Here is a 17,856-nt window from a genome sequence, read left to right on the forward strand (position 1 = left end):
TAAAGATGAGATTACCCCACATCGGTAGGACTAGTAGTTTAAATCCGCTCTACCTCAATCCCCCATGAATATTTTTCTCAAAACACATATGCTTTTACTTTGGTGAAATGTGATACTTTCATTTCATACTTGATATCATTTGTTTTACTGATGCATCATTTATTTCTTTGAGACTTGTTGGCAAACAGTTGCTTACTTAAAGGGGCCCTAAGATGTTCATTTTCAGGTTCATATTAGTATTTTGTGCCGCTACTGTTTTAATGTTCAAAAAGTGCCCAGTCTGCTCTGATTGGTCAAATGCTTAGAGATATCCCACCCCTTAGTCTATCACGTACAATGTGTTGGAGCGCTAGCCAATGAAGCTTGAGTGTTATGTAGTGATGTCAATGTGTTAGGGTGGAAAAGTCTAATGCAGGGGTTTCAGGCACAGGGGGAGTGTGTGGAGGGAACACAGGGATTTTAGCCTTTGCCGACCATGAACATGCACAAAAACCTATACAACACACTACAAGAAAGGGATAACCCCAACAACATAACAGGGCCCTTTCAAAATTCCAACTGACACAGAGCAACATTATCTTTTTTTCTTGTCTTGTTTCTAGAAAAGCGACAAATATGAGTTAAATATTCCCTCTCCTTTTGGTTGCCAAGTAACCTTACCTTTTTATAAATGCTTTGTTAACTTTGTCCGCTGTTGATGCAACCACGAAGTGGGTTAATCAGAGCTTGTGAAATTAAAACGGGTTTGTCTGGAAACCACTTTGATTGGACTGAAAAACTAAAACAATGAGCTGAAAGACACACAAATGCTTTTTACCATGACACTTTGGGAATTGAGACTATTTTATATGGATTAAATATTGAAAGTGCAGCTTTTAATGAAGCATTTATTTATTATTGCATGCAGTTTTAGATTTCCAGTGAGCTAGCCTTTAATTAAAAGTAACATTCACTGTAGGAGAGTTGACTTAAACTCAAAAGTCATTACAAATATCCTGAGGCTGTTTCTCCTCTGTATGCATGTATTCAAGGCATTCCGATGTAGACAGGCTCATTTATTTGAAATACATTCTGTCCTCTCTTCCCTCTCTTTTGTTTTCAAGGTAATGTATAAAAACAGTTGTTTAACATAATGTATAATTAAAGCAGTAGGAGTTTAATATTTCAAATTATACAACATTGCTTAAATGCATATAATGATATATTGTGAGGGCTTGCTCTGTTTGACACAGCTGTTGTGGAGAAGTGTTGTAGCTGTCAATCACTGCTGGCAACGATCTCTCGTAACTTTGCTTCACTGTAAAACAACATGCCTGTGAAGTGATGGGCACCCAAGGGAAACTGGGAAGCAAAGCCGGCAGAAAGAAAGGTAGAGATGGTGGAATACGTAAGTAGTGGCTTCCGCATTAGATAGAAACTCAGGAGATTCACTTTGAGAGGAACTCTCAGCAGACACACGAGGCCAACTTAAATCTCCACTTCTATGGTCAAATCGATAGAGTGATTGGGGATGGAAAATAATGGGTCATTTGGGACACTCGAGATTGTGAAAGAGAAAAATAAACTGTAAGGTGTTCAACAAAAGTTCTTAGTCCAGGTACAATCACTTCAGTTCATTCAAGAGGTTCATTTGTTTCAATTTGTGTTTGTCTTAAGCTCTGGTAGGCCTGTGATCTTGGGTTTTTGAAGGACACAAGTGGAACAGAGAGGCGTTGGTAGTAGATTTACAATTCATGGTTTTAAATTGTTACATAATGTGCAATTTCCAGCCCTTAAAGTCACATTGCACCCTCCTTGAAGAAACAATTTCATGGCCTGGAAACCAATCCATCCTTATGAAAATGCCATAATAAATACATTGCCTTCAGCAGGGACATTGTCCCTGTTTTTAGAAGAAGAAAAAAAACTACAATACAAGTGATTTCATTTGAGGAACAAGGCTTTCACAGGACAAAACGGGCAAAGCAATCTCAAAGGGAAAGTGTCAGTGTTTTGAGAACTGCTTCACAACCAATATTGCTGTAGTTATATTACAAGAAACGACACACACACACACTCGCAAAAAACAAGCAAGTACACTTTGGTACATAAAAAGCACACTCAATATCTCACAGGTGAAAGCTTTCATTCCCCTCTGCTGAGGCCTCGGGCAATGTGTTCACCCCGGCAAACAGAGCATGATCTCCCTCTCTCTTGTTCTCCCTGGCTATGTGTGAACACATGGACACACACAGGGGGCCGATGTGTGTGTCGTTGAGGGAGAAGGTCCTGTAGGAGCTCTTACACACGGTAAACAAATATGGGAAACTTGAAGGTGATATTATGCTCAAGTATCCTCAGGTGACTGTGTGCCTTCGCCTAAGCCTAAAGTTTAGAGGCGCTGCTCAGCATAAACTGGCCACTAGGAAATATCAGCGCAGGAAATGCCAAACAAATTGCATATTTCTTCACCTAGATTAGGCTCTAAGGACAAAACATCCAGAAGTGAGGCTGAGTATATTAGAGCTGCACAATATAGGCATATCTTTTTATAGTCATCAACTTGCATATACTTGTGTGTGCATATTGTAATGACTTTGACACATCCATTAAATGTTCTCTAAAATTACACAATCTTTTTCTTTCATGCTTTCTTTGTCTTTTTAGACCAGCTGATAATGGAGGATAACAATAAAAAGGTGCTTTTAGTTTTGATATTGCAGCCATCCAGGGGCAGCAGGTATATGTAGTCTCTAACTGGAGTCAGTGGTTTTGCCCAACGTGTTTCAAACGGTTGGATAATAGCCATGGTCTTTGCTTAGGGTTACATCAAATCATTTTACTGTTGAATTTCGCTAACCCTAACCCCAATGGAGTTGAATTGAAACTTGTGAAATATTTGTTCTCTAAAAACAAAGATTTTTTACCAAAAGGATGGTTTTTATTATAATTTTGCAGGCCGACACGAAGCTATGATGAACCATGTGATACTAAGAGAATCTTTCATGGGAAAAATGTGTGTTACTTTTAAAATTGATTTGAGGCTCATAATCAGTAACCAATAAAGTTTACGAGCCAAGATGAAGATTAAAGAGAAAACAATCTGTCCCCAGTAATCATTTAACTTCCCAAAGCTCTTGGCAGTATCATTCTGAAAAACCCTGACAACAAAGAGATCCTCTGAGCAAAAGTCTCCACAGGATTCCCGAACTGAAAGTAGTAAATACTATTGCCAATGATTGTCAAAGCCTCCGATTCACCGACCGATAATGTATGATAATGTATTCTTTCTGATCCGTCCCCGTGCCAAAGCGCACCGCAGGTGTGCCCGAGAAGCTTGGCCGAGAAATTAGCAAAAGGGCGCTTGGCATGATGGGCAGGGCGTATTCCACTGCGATCCGGGCACAGCTGGGTTCATGAAAAACAAGTCCTCAGTGTACTGTAGTTCAGACAGAGCAACAACAAACCCACCATGATAACAAAAAAATTGTATATTTATCCTGCCGTGATATTATTTCCTTGGAAACATCAGACTGTACGACAGAGAACGTACATCTGTCAGTAGTTTCGTTTAAACATTAATGCGTAAGCTCTTGCGCAAATGCACGTATCCTGCATATGCCGGGAAGTATAAAGAGGGAAAGATCAGGGGGAAACACGGGCTGAGAAGAGAGAAAAACAAGGGAGGGCAGGGGGAAGAGAGGACAGGAGCAATCAGAGAGAATGGAGGAAATAACAAGTGGGGAAGAGAAGAAAAGAGAGTTCAGTGGAGGACAGGAATCGCTGGGAGGAGAGAGGAAAGCACGGTAAATAAAATAAAAAAACAGGATCATAAGAGTTGAGGAAAGGTAAAAGATCAGGCGAGAGCTGGAGCAGATGAAGTGCAGCTCTAACAGATAAGGGGAGAGGAGGGGATGGATCAGGAGGAGAGAGAAGGGCGAGGGATGGAGAGATGCAATCTTTGCGCGAGACCGTACACTCGAGTGGACAAAGCTTCTGGTATGCCGGAGATATCTCAGTGCTTATGAGAAAGCTCTCTCCCTCGCAGCTCCACTGTTTGTCTACGAGCCTCCACAAAAGACAGTTAAAGAAAAACACAGGCAGCAGAAGCATTATCTCTCAGGTTACCTATAGAAAGATCAGCGGTGTAAGCCTCTATGGCGCCTTGGAATGGCCGTAATGAACATTTATATACAGTATATCTCTTTCTGCACAGGTGAAAAAGGACGTTAGGGAAAAAAGCACGATGAGCCACGTGTTGAACGCCTTCCATGTATTTTGAAAAGCACTTTTTCCCACAGTTCTGTCAAAACTGTCCAAAAGGGCTATTTCCCTGCCACTGCCGATGATGTCTTTACTCTACAGTATATTCATCTCTCTCCTCTCAATACAGCTCCAGTTTTCTCTGCTGTCTGAAGGTCTTTGAAATGTGGTACTCAGTCTAAAGTCCTCGCTTTTCATCTATTCACATGATCCACTTACAAATGCATTTATATATTGCGTTGTATTATATCATTCTATTTGTACTGATACATGTGTTGGTATTTATATGTTGATCTGTTGTTGGACCCACATGTATAATTGGACTATATTAAAAGACTATATGGTTTGAGTGTTTGTTGATTGTTATAAATCTCGTATTAATGGTCTCTTCTCTTTTTGGGAGCAATGTATTTTTATGCATTCTTCTTTGATAAAGACATAAACAAAGAAATGCTTGTTTTGAATATCTACTTTATACTATATGAATATAGTGGAAACGTCCTTGCATTCTGCCAACTCTGCAGTGGCCAAACTAGATTGAAGACATTGCTATTATTACATATTATAAAGCAATCTCTGAGCTCTCATTTCCCAGTTGTCTATTAACAACTGGTTGATTACGTTCTGAATGGTTGATCATTTACAAGACAATGATACAATGTAGGATGATATCTGCTCTGCTATTATTGGATTTGAGCATCTGACACAAAACGTCTAATATCAAAGAGTGTAAGAGTGGTACAGTACACCGTATTTTCTATTCATTTACTTGGTTTGCATTTCACTGTATCGCTCAGCAATTGAATGCCTAGCGATACGATACCAACGAGACTAAGCTGTACAAATCCATTATCATAAAGAATCACAAGCACTGCTTTAAAGGAGTAGTAGGCTTATTTGGTTTCTTCTTGATTCGTGGTGTCCCTGAGTAAGAATTGACATATTCAACTCTGATTGGTCAACGCTTGGATAGTGTGAAGTCGTGTTTTTGTTGTGTGTAGGGGCGGCACAGTCCATACTGGAACAGAGCGGAGGAGATATATAACAAACAGACAGACACAGACAGAAAGCCTAAAAGACAGCTTTTCGAGGTTGTAAATAGATATTTTGTCTTTTAATCCATTCTCGCCAATTTACCATTCCATTCTCGACGAGAGTGAGATAGACGTGCTGCCTCTTGCTGATTCAACAGGGAATCACTCATACATTCCAAATATATGTATTGCTCTGATAGTACTACGGTCTTTCATGAGTGCTCTGATTATTAAATGTATTCTCAGATTTTGAAACAGCAGCCTTATGTTGTTGTTATTTAGCCTTTCTGAGGCTAGTGCCAAGAATCTGCTCCTACAGTCCTGCGAATAATCATGGTGATTTATGCATGCACAGTAAAGAGATCGCAAATGACAGCACATGAGCTATTTTCAAATGTATTAACAGTATTATTAATAGGCTGATATTTACACCCCAAAATGAGGTATATACTATGATTTATTGAGGGAAACCAAGCAATGTGACAATTGATAAGGTCGACATTTTGACTATTCAGTCTCCACAGTTGTTGGTAATTCAAAGAAGATTGACAGCACTCTTGTTAGTGCAATCAGCAAGAGAAGAAGAATATTAGCTTAGCTTAGCATACAGACTGTAACAAGAGGAAACAGCCAGCCTGTCTCTTTTCAAAGTTTGCAAATCTGCCTATTAGCACCTCTAAACCTCAGCAATTAGTAATGAACACATTAAGTCCTGTTTGTTTGGTGAGAAATATAAAAAGGAGAGAGAAAAAAAGGGCCCTTTGATGCACATTGTCAGCATCCTAAACCTTGAGGACGCCCTAAATGTTTGCTAATAGAGTGATGCAGGGATGATGTATTTTTGGTCGAACAAAGGCAATGGGATTTTTCCATCCGATTTGGGAATATTGCATGAAAAACAAACTACATCAAGGTCACATGACTTTACGTCACCATCGCTAAGCTAAAGGAGTAGTCTTATTTATTCAATTGTTAGAAACAGCCTTTTTTTAAGACTCCTAAAATAACCATTGACTTCCAGACAAGGCAACCGGGAAGTGCTAAAAAGCTCTATGGCTTTTTGTATATTATATTCTACTTACCAGTAGCATAAGTGAGGCCCCAGACCTCCTGTCCATAAACGTCCGTCTTGTTCCACACCAGCCTGTGGACCAGGCCGGGCCCCGCGGGGTACCAGCGCTGGTACATCCTGCCCTGGACCGAGGCGCGGACATGCACCTTGGACAGACCGCCCAGTGGGGAGACGGGGGACAGCAGGGAGGGAGGGGTGAGGAGGATTCTCAGCAGAGAGAGGTAGCCTGCAGCGCGGGTGCTCAAATAGTTCAGCTTCAAAAAAGCCCCGGGGATCGAAACTTCATCCTGCACCGCCTGGGGAAAACAAGAAGGGAACAGAGTTAGATTGTAGGAGACGGAAAGTGAAGAAATGAGAGGATAAATTAAATGTGTATTTGTTTTTTGAGCTGACACAATTAGGGCTTTTGGCAGGAACGGGATGAAATAGCTCACAGTCAGGTGCAAAGAGAACAGCAAACACGTGTTAGCTATGTAACAAAAATAAATACAGAGAACCTTTTCTTGAAGAACATAACGTCTTTTTATTTCAATTAAAGGTATTGTTGGATTTAGGTTTAAACAAGTTTTAAAGCTGATATTTACGGAGCCCTGGAGGGTTCATAGAGAGAAAAATAAATAAAACGAGGCAACGTTTTATTCATTTGTTCGCACGAGATGTAATTCGTGGCCTCAATTTAAGTAAAACGAGGCCACGCTTTATTCATTAGTGCGCACGAGATACTTTCTTATGGTTAGACACATTGAACTGCCCGATTGTTACGCCATATTATTAGTTTTATGAAGATGTCCGGTCGCCAGGGTGTATGTGTGTGCATGTTTGTGTGTGTGTGTGTGTATGTGTGTGTGTGGGCTTTTGTTTTCAGAAGATATTATGATAGTGGCGTTCGTTCCGGTGCACTCCGACAGCATTTAGCACTAGCCTACACCGAGATTAAGATTAAACGAACTTCTTTCACTTGGGAATACACATATGGAGTTAGCCAGATGTGTGTAAATGACTGTTCATGGTAATTTGAAAACAAATGCCGGTGTCGTCGGACACATACATACACCGAACACACACACCCACACAGAGCTGAGCAGAGCACAAACACATCATGTAGCATTTCACGTTTCCATAGCAACAACAACTTCCTGTCAACAGCGTAAACTCACCATCAAAATAAAAGCATCTAAATAAAACAGGAAGTTAACCTAAATTACATTCAAGACATATACATCTGCAACGAAAGTAACAAAAACAATGTCATGTCCTTTTCAGTTTCACAGAACACAAATTGGGTTATTTACACATCATGCGCCCTGGTGACCGGACATCTCCTTCATAAAACGAGTGATAGGGGGAATAATCGGGCAGTTTGATGTGTGTAGAGGTGTGTGTGTGTGTGTGCGCGTGTGTGGCTAAAACGTAGCAGCCTCGATCTCTATTCAGCTGTTCTAATGAAGGTAAACACAGTGAAGGCGCTGCGTAAAAGATACAGCTCTCTGCGCGCAGATAGCTGATACTGTGAGAGTCACGGACATGAATACATAGATCAAGGCAGACTGGTTTACAGACTCTCCTGTTTTGCGAATCCGGTGCTTAAACAAATAGCTCATCACCTCTGGCCGAAATGTCCCTAAAATGAAGTCTGAGTTTGAAATATATCTCAAATAATGTATGCACTGCCATTTCCCCACATACACATAACAGCCTGCAATCAAACGGTTGTCTCCTGTGCGCTCCACTTCCTACTTGGCGCACCGGTACATTTCTCGTGCGCACGAGAAAGTATCTTGTGCGAACGAGAAAGTACTGTATATCGTGCGCACAAATTAATAAGGCCTCGTTTTATTTAAATTGAGGCCACGAATGACATCTCGTGCGCACAAATTACATCTCGTGCGCACGAATCAATAAAACGTGGCCTTTTACAAATAAAAAGCCAAGCTAATCTCTATACACATTGAATCAGCTGCAGAAGCACACAATTATTCATCTGCTCCAACATTTCTCTTGGCTTAATCAGATACTGTTTTAATCAGTGATTACCTTAAATCAAATTAACTCGGAGACGACTGCCTCGCACACACTTTCATCCAGAGTCTAAAAAGGCTTTGATTCCCTCTCTTAACAGAGGTGAACACAGTGGATGTTTCTAAGCTCCCCTGGAATACTAAGTACTGTTCTTTCAATTTACTTTGTTGCCTCCTGTTTGTCCTGACTGAGGTGTTATTTATCACGAGGATAAAATGTTCCTTCATTTTGACAATCTGTTCATCTCATCTGATTTTATTAAATGAACTTGTGAGGTGGCGTGTTGTGGATGTGAATGACATTATTTAGAAGCAAAAAAACATCTTGTTCTCCTGCCTCAAAGGATCGTGTGACCGTTGGATATGACTTTTTTTTTGCAATCTATCATGTGTCCGGAAAACAAATAAACAACTCTCTGTGTACCGAGATATTTTGTTGGAACTGAAATGAGGTCAGGATTAGGTTTTGGTTTTAAAATCAAATAAATGACTGGAGTCACGTCTGAGGTTAAAAGTATAATCACCAGTCTGACCTCCACACCGACTTTCATCTACCTGATTTGCCTTTGTGGTGGGGAAGTATATGGATGCAGTACACATTTGCATTTTGCTCATTTCTCCTTATTTGCATGATGCAAATGGAGCTAAATTTGCAACATCCTGTGAGAGCAGGTTGGTTTGCTGCTCAGCTGTAACAAATTGAGTTCTTACTGCCTGTCATCTGTACACAGGAAGCAGTGCTTTGTTATGTTTCATATTAGAGCTGCACAATACAATTCTATTGAAATCGCAACAGTGCAATATTCAAATGCGGGAACCGTATTAAAAGGATAAATGTGTTGAAATCCCATCCTGAATGAATTTTGTGGCGTTGAAGAGATATTTTGGGCAGTGAAAGGAGTATCTAACACTGCACTGTAACTCTGATTCATGTATTGTATACCTATATTACTCTATATTTGCTTGTTTAATGTGAACTGACTGTTTTCAAATATTTGTAGATGGTACTTTATAAAGTGATTCTGCTGCACCTTTTCTAAATGCTCCTAATCTTTTTCATTTTGTATAGCGCCTTGAATTGCCTTGTGTTGAAAGGTGCTATACAAATATACTTGCCTTGATATTTTATTCAATTTTTTATAATGATAATGTGAAAAAATGTGCATGATGATCAATCCCTCCAATATCAAATCACTATAGCAATATCAGTCCAAAAATAATGGCTATTACCCATTTTTTCCAAATCTTGTTTCTTGATTGTATCGGCCTGTTGTAACTTATACATGATCGCCTGATTGCGATCATTTGAGCTGACAGCGGTCATTTTGCATAGTCGTCGGATTCCATAATCAAGGGAATATAAAGCCAATGTGAAGTAGTGAAGTAGTGCGTTCCCATTGGCTGGGTAAAGTGTCTACCTGGGCTGCAAGGATCCAACGACAGAAAAAAAAAAAAGAAGAGTTTAGATCTCACTGCTGCAATAACTTCTCTTTCAGCTCATGTAAGAAGGTGTTTGTTGCTTCTGAAGCGAGAAGATGACAGAGGGGTGCTGATAATGGGTCTCTTTATTTTTAGCGGTGAGTCTCCCCCGGGCTGCAGCAATGTGTTTGACAGCTCTATAGAAAGCTATGCTGGGGTTGTTGCTTCCAATCCAGCTTTTCTAATGAGATAATTCACATTAAAATGTTTGGATAGAAACATGAGAGGTTTCTCAATACTCAAATTTCCCCTCCTCGACTCCTATCCTCAACTCCCCTCCTCGAGACTTGGTGCCGCCCACAGGAGATGCGAGCGAAGGACTGAGGAGGGGAACCGAGGAGAGAGGCGGTTAGAGAAATGAGAACTCCTCTCCTCTGAGCGGTCATTTTAAAGAGACGTCCATTAATGATGACAGGAGGCACAGCAGCCCTCTGTCTGATGGACAGATGTGTTCATGACCACTTATATATTTACTTTCAATTCATTCACAGTGCGGAATAATGAGACAATAACAGGCTACAGATGCGGACATATACACACACACATATATGTATATAAATATATCAATTTGAGAATCAAACAAGTATGAGAGCACTCTCATAATAACGTAACACAATCAGAGACTGGATATATCCCCCCCTCTCTCTGGTCGCTGAAATGGGGAATTTAAATTACGGGCCAAAAGTTGTACAAGTATTAAAAGTAAGCAGAGGACACCAAACCAACTGAGACCCGTCTGTCCGACACACCTACACACTGTACCACACACTCCTACACACTGTACCACACACTCCTACACACTGTACCACACACTCCTACACACTGTACCACACACTCCTACACACTGTACCACACACACCTACTGCTCCTAAAGCATAATCAGGCTACAGCCGTTGTGTATTTTATTATGTGAAGCACTAAATGGTCTTAGAAAAATATCGACTCTTTGTTTGTGGATATCTACTAAACTACAGCAAACAAATACAGAAAGTAATGTAGGCCTGTTATACTGAGTGATATATATTCTACACACTGCTCTGCTTTCTGCACGGACCTCACAGCTGTTCTCATTGTAAACATCGCGTTGTGATGAAAGCAGTTACTAATATAATATCCAAGGGATGCATGCAGAGCTGTCATTGGCTGAGATAAGTCCGGCCGTGCGTCACGCCTCCACCGTTCCCGGAAATGCATCCGTGGAGGATGCATCAGTGTCTCCTCGGTTAGAGCTCCTCCAGAGAGCCTCCTCGATGTTCGATGCTCGGTCCTCAAAGTGCATTTAGAGAAATGAGACGTCCTTCAACATGGCAAATATGAGGTGCTTTATAAATGGAACCCATTATTATTATTATTATTAAATTAATTTCCGGGTCACTACCGGAGGACCGAGGAGTCGAGGAGTCGAGGAGGGGAAATTTGAGTATTGAGAAACCTCTATGGTGTTAGGAGATAGGTGTGGGCGGGTGGATGCGCTCTGAGGAGACAGGAGTTGGCGATCCGAGCAGGGAGGAAATGAACAGGTAAAATGACAGTAGTGAATGTAAAGTGAGGCCTTCAGTTTATCCATTTTTAAACACTGCAGCTTTCTAAAACTTAACTAAAGATCCTGAATCTCCCAACTGCTGTTGAAGTGGGATTGGTTATCACTGGCCCTGTGATTCTTTTTGTTGCATTTGTACTGACGTAAATAAGGCCATCTAGATGGATTAACGACCCCTATCATCCTTGTAACAAGCCCTCGCAAACCTTGCTTTTCTTTTGAACTCTCACCCCCCCCACGTCATCACTCCACCAATCTTACTGCTTCTGCCTTTTTGTATTTTCTCTAAATTCATCACATCATATCCTGTTTTTTCAGTAATGTACTGTAGGCCTATGTGTGATTGTTGTATGCCTTTGAGTATTTAGAGACACGCTACTTTTTTATTTTATTATCTTTTCTTTTTAATGACTGATTTTAAATGCCATTTTCTTAATGTCTTTCGTTTTTTGTAAAGCACTTTGAATTGCCTTGTGTTGAAAGGTGCTATATAAATACACTTGCCTTACTTTTTAAATAAATATCATTATCATTAATGTCTAAAATCGCTTATTTTTAAACCACTTTTTGTTGTATTATAGTATAAGCGTCTGCTATTAAAGTTTTAAAATGAGCTTTTATATTTACATTTTTAGAACTAGGTTTTCTTTCTTTTAAATATTATTAATTGCAGGAATTGTATGCCTTTATTTAATAACGATAGTTGAGAGAAACAGGAACATTTGGGAGAGAGACTCGGAGTAGAGAGTTAGCCATGCCAGGAATCGAACCGGGCACTTAGGGCTTCTGCTCCCATGTGGTAAGTACGCTAACCACTAGGATATGGGACAGACCCAAGACACGTTTTTTTAAATAAATCTGTTCAGCAGAGCAATGGGTAAAACTTTGTTTCCAAAAACGATTTCAGAATTGATTGACAATTGATTGACAAATTGCAATTAATGTATGGAAATGAGTCATCAACTATAATGTATTTTCCTGAGGGGCTTTTGATGGAGTTTTGCGGTGTCATACCTGTAGCTCCGGCACGGCGGGCCCCTTCTCTGCACACGCTCCCATGTATCTGGGGAGCGGGTATGGCAGCACCAGCGGGTAGGGACTCAAAACGGTCCTGATGTCACATTTGGAAGGCGGAGCTTCTTCCCTGGACATGGTCACCTGATCCAGAACCAGGAAGTTGTTGTTTGGCGTCCAAATGGTGCGTGTTTGTGGCAGAAAGGGGGGTCGCTGGAACATCAAGGTCATGGCCATGGCACCCAAGGTCACCAGGTCGAAACTAAAGGTAGAAGACAGTAAGACAATAAGATTGAAGGATTACGGGGAATAACGAAAAGTGGATTTTGAGGATGTTGTAACTGGATTTCTGTACCTCCCATCCTGCCTGCTGATGGTGTAACCGTACTCTGGATGCTGCGGGAAGGTGATGTTGACGCCAACCAGAGGAGAGCCATCCTGCAACGCCACGCTGCCTCGAATCACAGCTACCCGACTGGAAAAACAAAGGGGAGCAGAGAGGGATACACAATGAAAAGAGAAGACATGAATGGTTTACAATGATGGAGAATGTAATGATTGTTTGCAGAGAGCCATATTGTGCAGGACGACCTTGTGCCTGAAGAGAAAAGCAACTGCAATTATTCTGCTCGCTACAATTCCCTCCTTTACAGAGAAATCTGCCAGAGATTGCCAGGATACAAGGGCCATAAATATAGCTTCACCCACAGTAAAACCTTTCAACACCCTGTCATATAAAAAAAAAACAACGTCCACATCATGTGTATATCACAGTGACAGTGTTACCTGCAGCAGAAGCGGCCGCTCTTTAAATAGACCCTAAACTATCAGTCACTATTTTGAAATATTCATCTTGTTTTGCAGGGTGAGATACACTGCTTAAATCGCAGAACTGGTCAAAGGAAGACAGATTAGGACGGACACATGTGTTGCACGCATTGATGGAGCCTATCTGTTACTCGGGGAAGAGGGATAAATGAAGTATGGCGAGGTTTCTCCGGGTGGCTGCATCGCCCCGTTTGTTACCCCTGTGCTGAAAGCTGCCATCGATTTCCCCTCTGAAGAACCTGCCACATAATTAATGTATTTGTTTATTCGACAAGTGAACCGAAGAGGGGGGGAAAAATGCACTTTGCCATTTTTCACAGAGGCATCACTGCTTGTTTTTTCCAAACTTTCTAGGTCATCCTGTTGCCGGCGATATGTATTTCTCTCATATTACAGCGCTGAAAAATTAATGGGGACACCTTAAAGACTGCTGTAACTGAATGACACATGAGTGTGATACAAGCAAATGCAGTTGTGGTGGCTTGACAGTGATACTTGGGAGGACGTTGCGCTGCCATGTGACTGCTAATCTCCATGGGAACGCGATCGCTGATATGTGTGCACAGGCGTATAAACATGGGGAGGAAAAAAATGCCTCATTTACATGCAAACGCACACGCTGTCATTAAACAAATAACAGGGAAAAATAGACGATTCAATGCATTAACACGGATGTATTTGCTTCATTATCATGGCTATCTCCTCATGGCTTTACATGCTATATAGGAGGACATCTGAAGGGCATGGAGGAAAGTAAATACACAAAGCATGCAAACGCAGACCCGGGCAAACAAGAGCACATACCTGGTATCAAAGGGCACGTCTCCAGGGAGAGTGTGTGTGGCCGATTTGCCGAGGAGGAAGCGTATGCGGCGGTAGAAGCTGTGTGTGTGTGTGCCGGCGGGCGAGGGGGGTGCGGCGGGGGTCAGCGGGCTCTGCTGCAGCAGGGCCAAGGGGTCCGTGGAGCCGTGGCACAGAGGGTCCGAGCCGCAACTCAGCTGCTCGCAACAATCAGGGTCCACGCAGTCCATGAGGCCATCTGAAATTACAAGGGAGGTTTAAAAATGCATGAAACACTTTAAAACACTTATAGAATGTGAGGAGGGGGGGATTTACAGAGTCAATACAGGCGAGACCTTTATTGTGCGTACTTTATAAAGGCTTTAATAGACATAAGTGCTGAGAACACATTTATATTCTAAAGGCTAAGGTACTGTATATATCTGCAGTGAAAAGACATAACAAACCATAAACCCTGAAATAATTCTGCTGGCCTGAGAGGAAGTCATCTACAACAAAGAAGTGTGCATGTATCGCCATTATCACGAGTGTCAATCAAATCATAAGATTCAATACGGGGGCCATCAGCGTACAATTATAGCATCTATTGTTATAAATCAGACGGGTATTATTCCAATGTGATCCGTAAAAGTCCGGCGTAAACAATGAGCCGCCGAGACAAACCAAGGCGGCAGGTAATAGGAGCCGGGATGGCATTTGTGTTTCCTATTTCAAGTGTGCTCCTGAAAAGGCAGGAAGCAGACAGTGGTGACATTTAAATGCATCTGACCACGGAGCAGAGAGTGAAAGGCCAACAATATTCTATTATGTCCTCGTAGAAAGCTAGCCTACTACAATGGTTGATTTCTATAAGACTCCCTACTTCAACTTGAAACCACGGCAATAATTGAAATTCTAATATCATTGTCATTACACAAGTTTGTTGCCTATTATGCGGGCATTGTTGTTTACCCATTACATACAGAGAAGTGCAGTGAATGTGGATTTTGAACATGTGTAATATAAATATGTATGATTTCACTGTGTGTGTGTGTGTGTGTGTGTGTGTGTGTGTGTGTGTGTGTGTGTGTGTGTGTGTGTGTGTGTGTGTGGAGAAAAGGATGTATTTGAGGAAGAACAATACGAGCGCTCGGCTCTCCCATCCAGGCGGAATAATTGGAACTCTCTCTTCAAAGTTCCTCTTTATTCTCTGATTACTTGTGATAGCATCTTTCCATCTCTGTCTATCTTCAGAGACTAAAAGATTGCAGCGAGAGAAGGCTATGAGAGCCTACAGTATATCTGCCAATTAAGGGGCGATGGCTGAATTGTGTGCTAGAAAATTATGGTTTCTCAAGCTGTGAAGAGAGGTGCAAGGATAGAAAGATAAGAGAAGTGTAAGTGGTCTCCATGAGGCTTTGTTAGTGAGTCTTTCTCCAGCGTAATCATTCTTAAACTCAACGGTTTGATACCTACGGTACGGACGCCTCATCAATATTCATATGGCATTATAAAAACCTTATAATGTCATACAGGGCTTTTTTGCAGATAGCGCAATTTACGGTAATGCAGAGAGAAACGTGTCACTTCCTCCACCCTCTCTCCACCTCAACCTCCCGGCTCATTCAGAGAGAGAAATACATTGTTTTTATTTAAAGGTACAGTCCAGCCATTTAGTTGCATAATGTGGAACGTGTGTGATAAGAAAAAGACACATTTAAAAAATAAGTTAAAGGAAGCAGCAGAGGCTGAGATATCCTGACTTTTAGTCCAAATGTTGGTTAAACTACATAAAAACAGGATCCTACATTTCCCACAATTCAACACATATCACCCGGCCATGCGTAAGACTTTCAAAGTAACAGCAGACTTTTTGCGATATAATCGTATTTGTTTTTTTTGCAGATATGGGTGAGAAGATCAATATTGCTATCATATCTGTCCATATCAAGTCTACAGCTAGCAGTTAGCTTAGCTTAGCACTTAAATCAGGGGATGATTAGCCTGGCTCTGTTCAAAGGTAATACAGTCTGAAACAAGGATCTCCAAAGCGCAGGGATTCAAATCCCATTTGTTTTTCAAAAACGAGTGCATTGACTTCATACAGATCTCGCAGCCTCAAGAAACAAGACTTTACTTCTCCTGATATCGAACATTGATCAATTGTATCCCTGTTCATATTGATTGTAAAGCATAACCCAAAATTCAACACCTAAATCCTAAATGATTTGAGTCTAGTTGAGAGCATATCTTGAAGGATTGTCACAGACATGAATCAGTTTTTAAACTATTTCCTTTTTTTTCAATGGTAGCAAATCTATTGATTTTAAACACCCATAATTCAATGAAAGTAGTGATCTTTTTTTTGTTTGTTGGACAACTAGATTAAATAACCCGTTCTGACACAAAAACATTAAGAGATGAGAACATATATGAAACATCTTTTGATAACCAAATCAAATCAGAACACTGACTTACCCCTTCTGTTATCCTTGGGGTTTGACCCAATTCAATGTTTAACGTATCTAATAAAATGATTCACGTTGTGTTTTTTGGTTAGTATTTCATGACTTTTCCTAATTTAGTGAGGACTAATGGGTAAACATAAAATGAACATGAAGATCTTTTTTAAATGTCCTGTACGCACTTTGCACGCATCGGTGATCCTTGGGGTCAAATTGACCCTAGGCTGTTTTAGTAGTATAAAACATATACAAATGGCAAAAATGTTTCACATATTTGTGTTGATTGTGTAGGATGATATTGAGGTGACTATTACATGCAAATGTATCATTGTAAAAAAAACTACCCTCTGCTTTAGTTATTGGTCCTTTAACAACATCAAAACATTTTATTTCAATCAGTGAGATTTTATGGTGATTTATATATTTTTCGATATTCACATAATAGGAATTCTGGATGTATAAAGGGGTCTGTGGGGGGGTAGGTTGGGGTAATGTTTTATTTAAACGATTATTTAGGCAGTCAACTAAGATACCTAAAGCACCAGCGACATTCATTTTGGTTACAATTTGGAATATGATCATTGTCTTTGTTTTAAACTACTGGGGTCAAATAGACCCCAGAGGATAAAGGGTGTAAAGTAAATCTGAGGATAACAGGAGGGTTAATCCATGAATGAAATACCATCAGTGCCTACACTGCTGGCAGACCGCAGTCCTGCTGTGACTTGTTTCTTTTATTTAGCCGCACTACAACACATTGAGTTTATAATCAGGCAGAGTGAAAAGCTGTATTTCATGTTTTGAGCAGCCATCTGACTGACTTTCTGAAGTGTTGACTCAGTCAGTCATGCAGCTTTGGTAAACAATGTGAAGGTTACATTGTTGCTTTCAGCCGCCCAAAAAAGGACTACAAAAAGTGTGTTAGGTGTTTGACGTTTCCCGCTGCTGTGTGCACTGACTGAAACCCCACGCCTCATAAAAACATGGAACCATGCACAACAAGCGGGGAGCTTTTCCTCCACACAGAAGAGACACTGCCTTGTTTGCAATGATGGAATACAACCTGCTTAACAGGCATGTCTAGAATGGATATTTGATGTTTCAAAATGAACTGGCACAGGTGAAAGGAATGTATGTTCTCAAAAAAAGCGAGGGACTAAAATAGGGAGACGATTATGGAAATGGGTAGAGATTGCGCTCCCGCTGAAATGTTCCTTCCCTGAATCCTTACCTGAGAACCCAGCTCTGAAGCTGAGTGACACACACCTCTCACCTGTCAACGAACAGCCCCTAACCAGAGAGCTCTTTTCTGCATGGGTTGCTGTATTAGGACTTGAGAAACATTTTCTCTGAGTGCCTTTTTATCCCTGCAGGAGGTATGCAT

General features: G+C 40.9%; 1 protein-coding gene across 1 annotated transcript in view; it reads right to left on the reverse strand.

Moving 5' to 3' along the window:
- tenm1 (teneurin transmembrane protein 1) overlaps positions 1–17,856 on the reverse strand; it is a 212,891-nt gene that overhangs the window by 72,649 nt on the left and 122,386 nt on the right. The window contains 4 exon segments of the mRNA XM_034223176.1: positions 6,359–6,644; positions 12,400–12,661; positions 12,755–12,874; positions 14,032–14,266. Of these exon segments, the coding sequence (XP_034079067.1) occupies positions 6,359–6,644; positions 12,400–12,661; positions 12,755–12,874; positions 14,032–14,266 (903 nt within the window).

Source organism: Gymnodraco acuticeps, unplaced genomic scaffold (assembly GCF_902827175.1).
Source record: "Gymnodraco acuticeps unplaced genomic scaffold, fGymAcu1.1, whole genome shotgun sequence".
Classification (NCBI taxonomy): Eukaryota; Metazoa; Chordata; class Actinopteri; order Perciformes; family Bathydraconidae; genus Gymnodraco; species Gymnodraco acuticeps.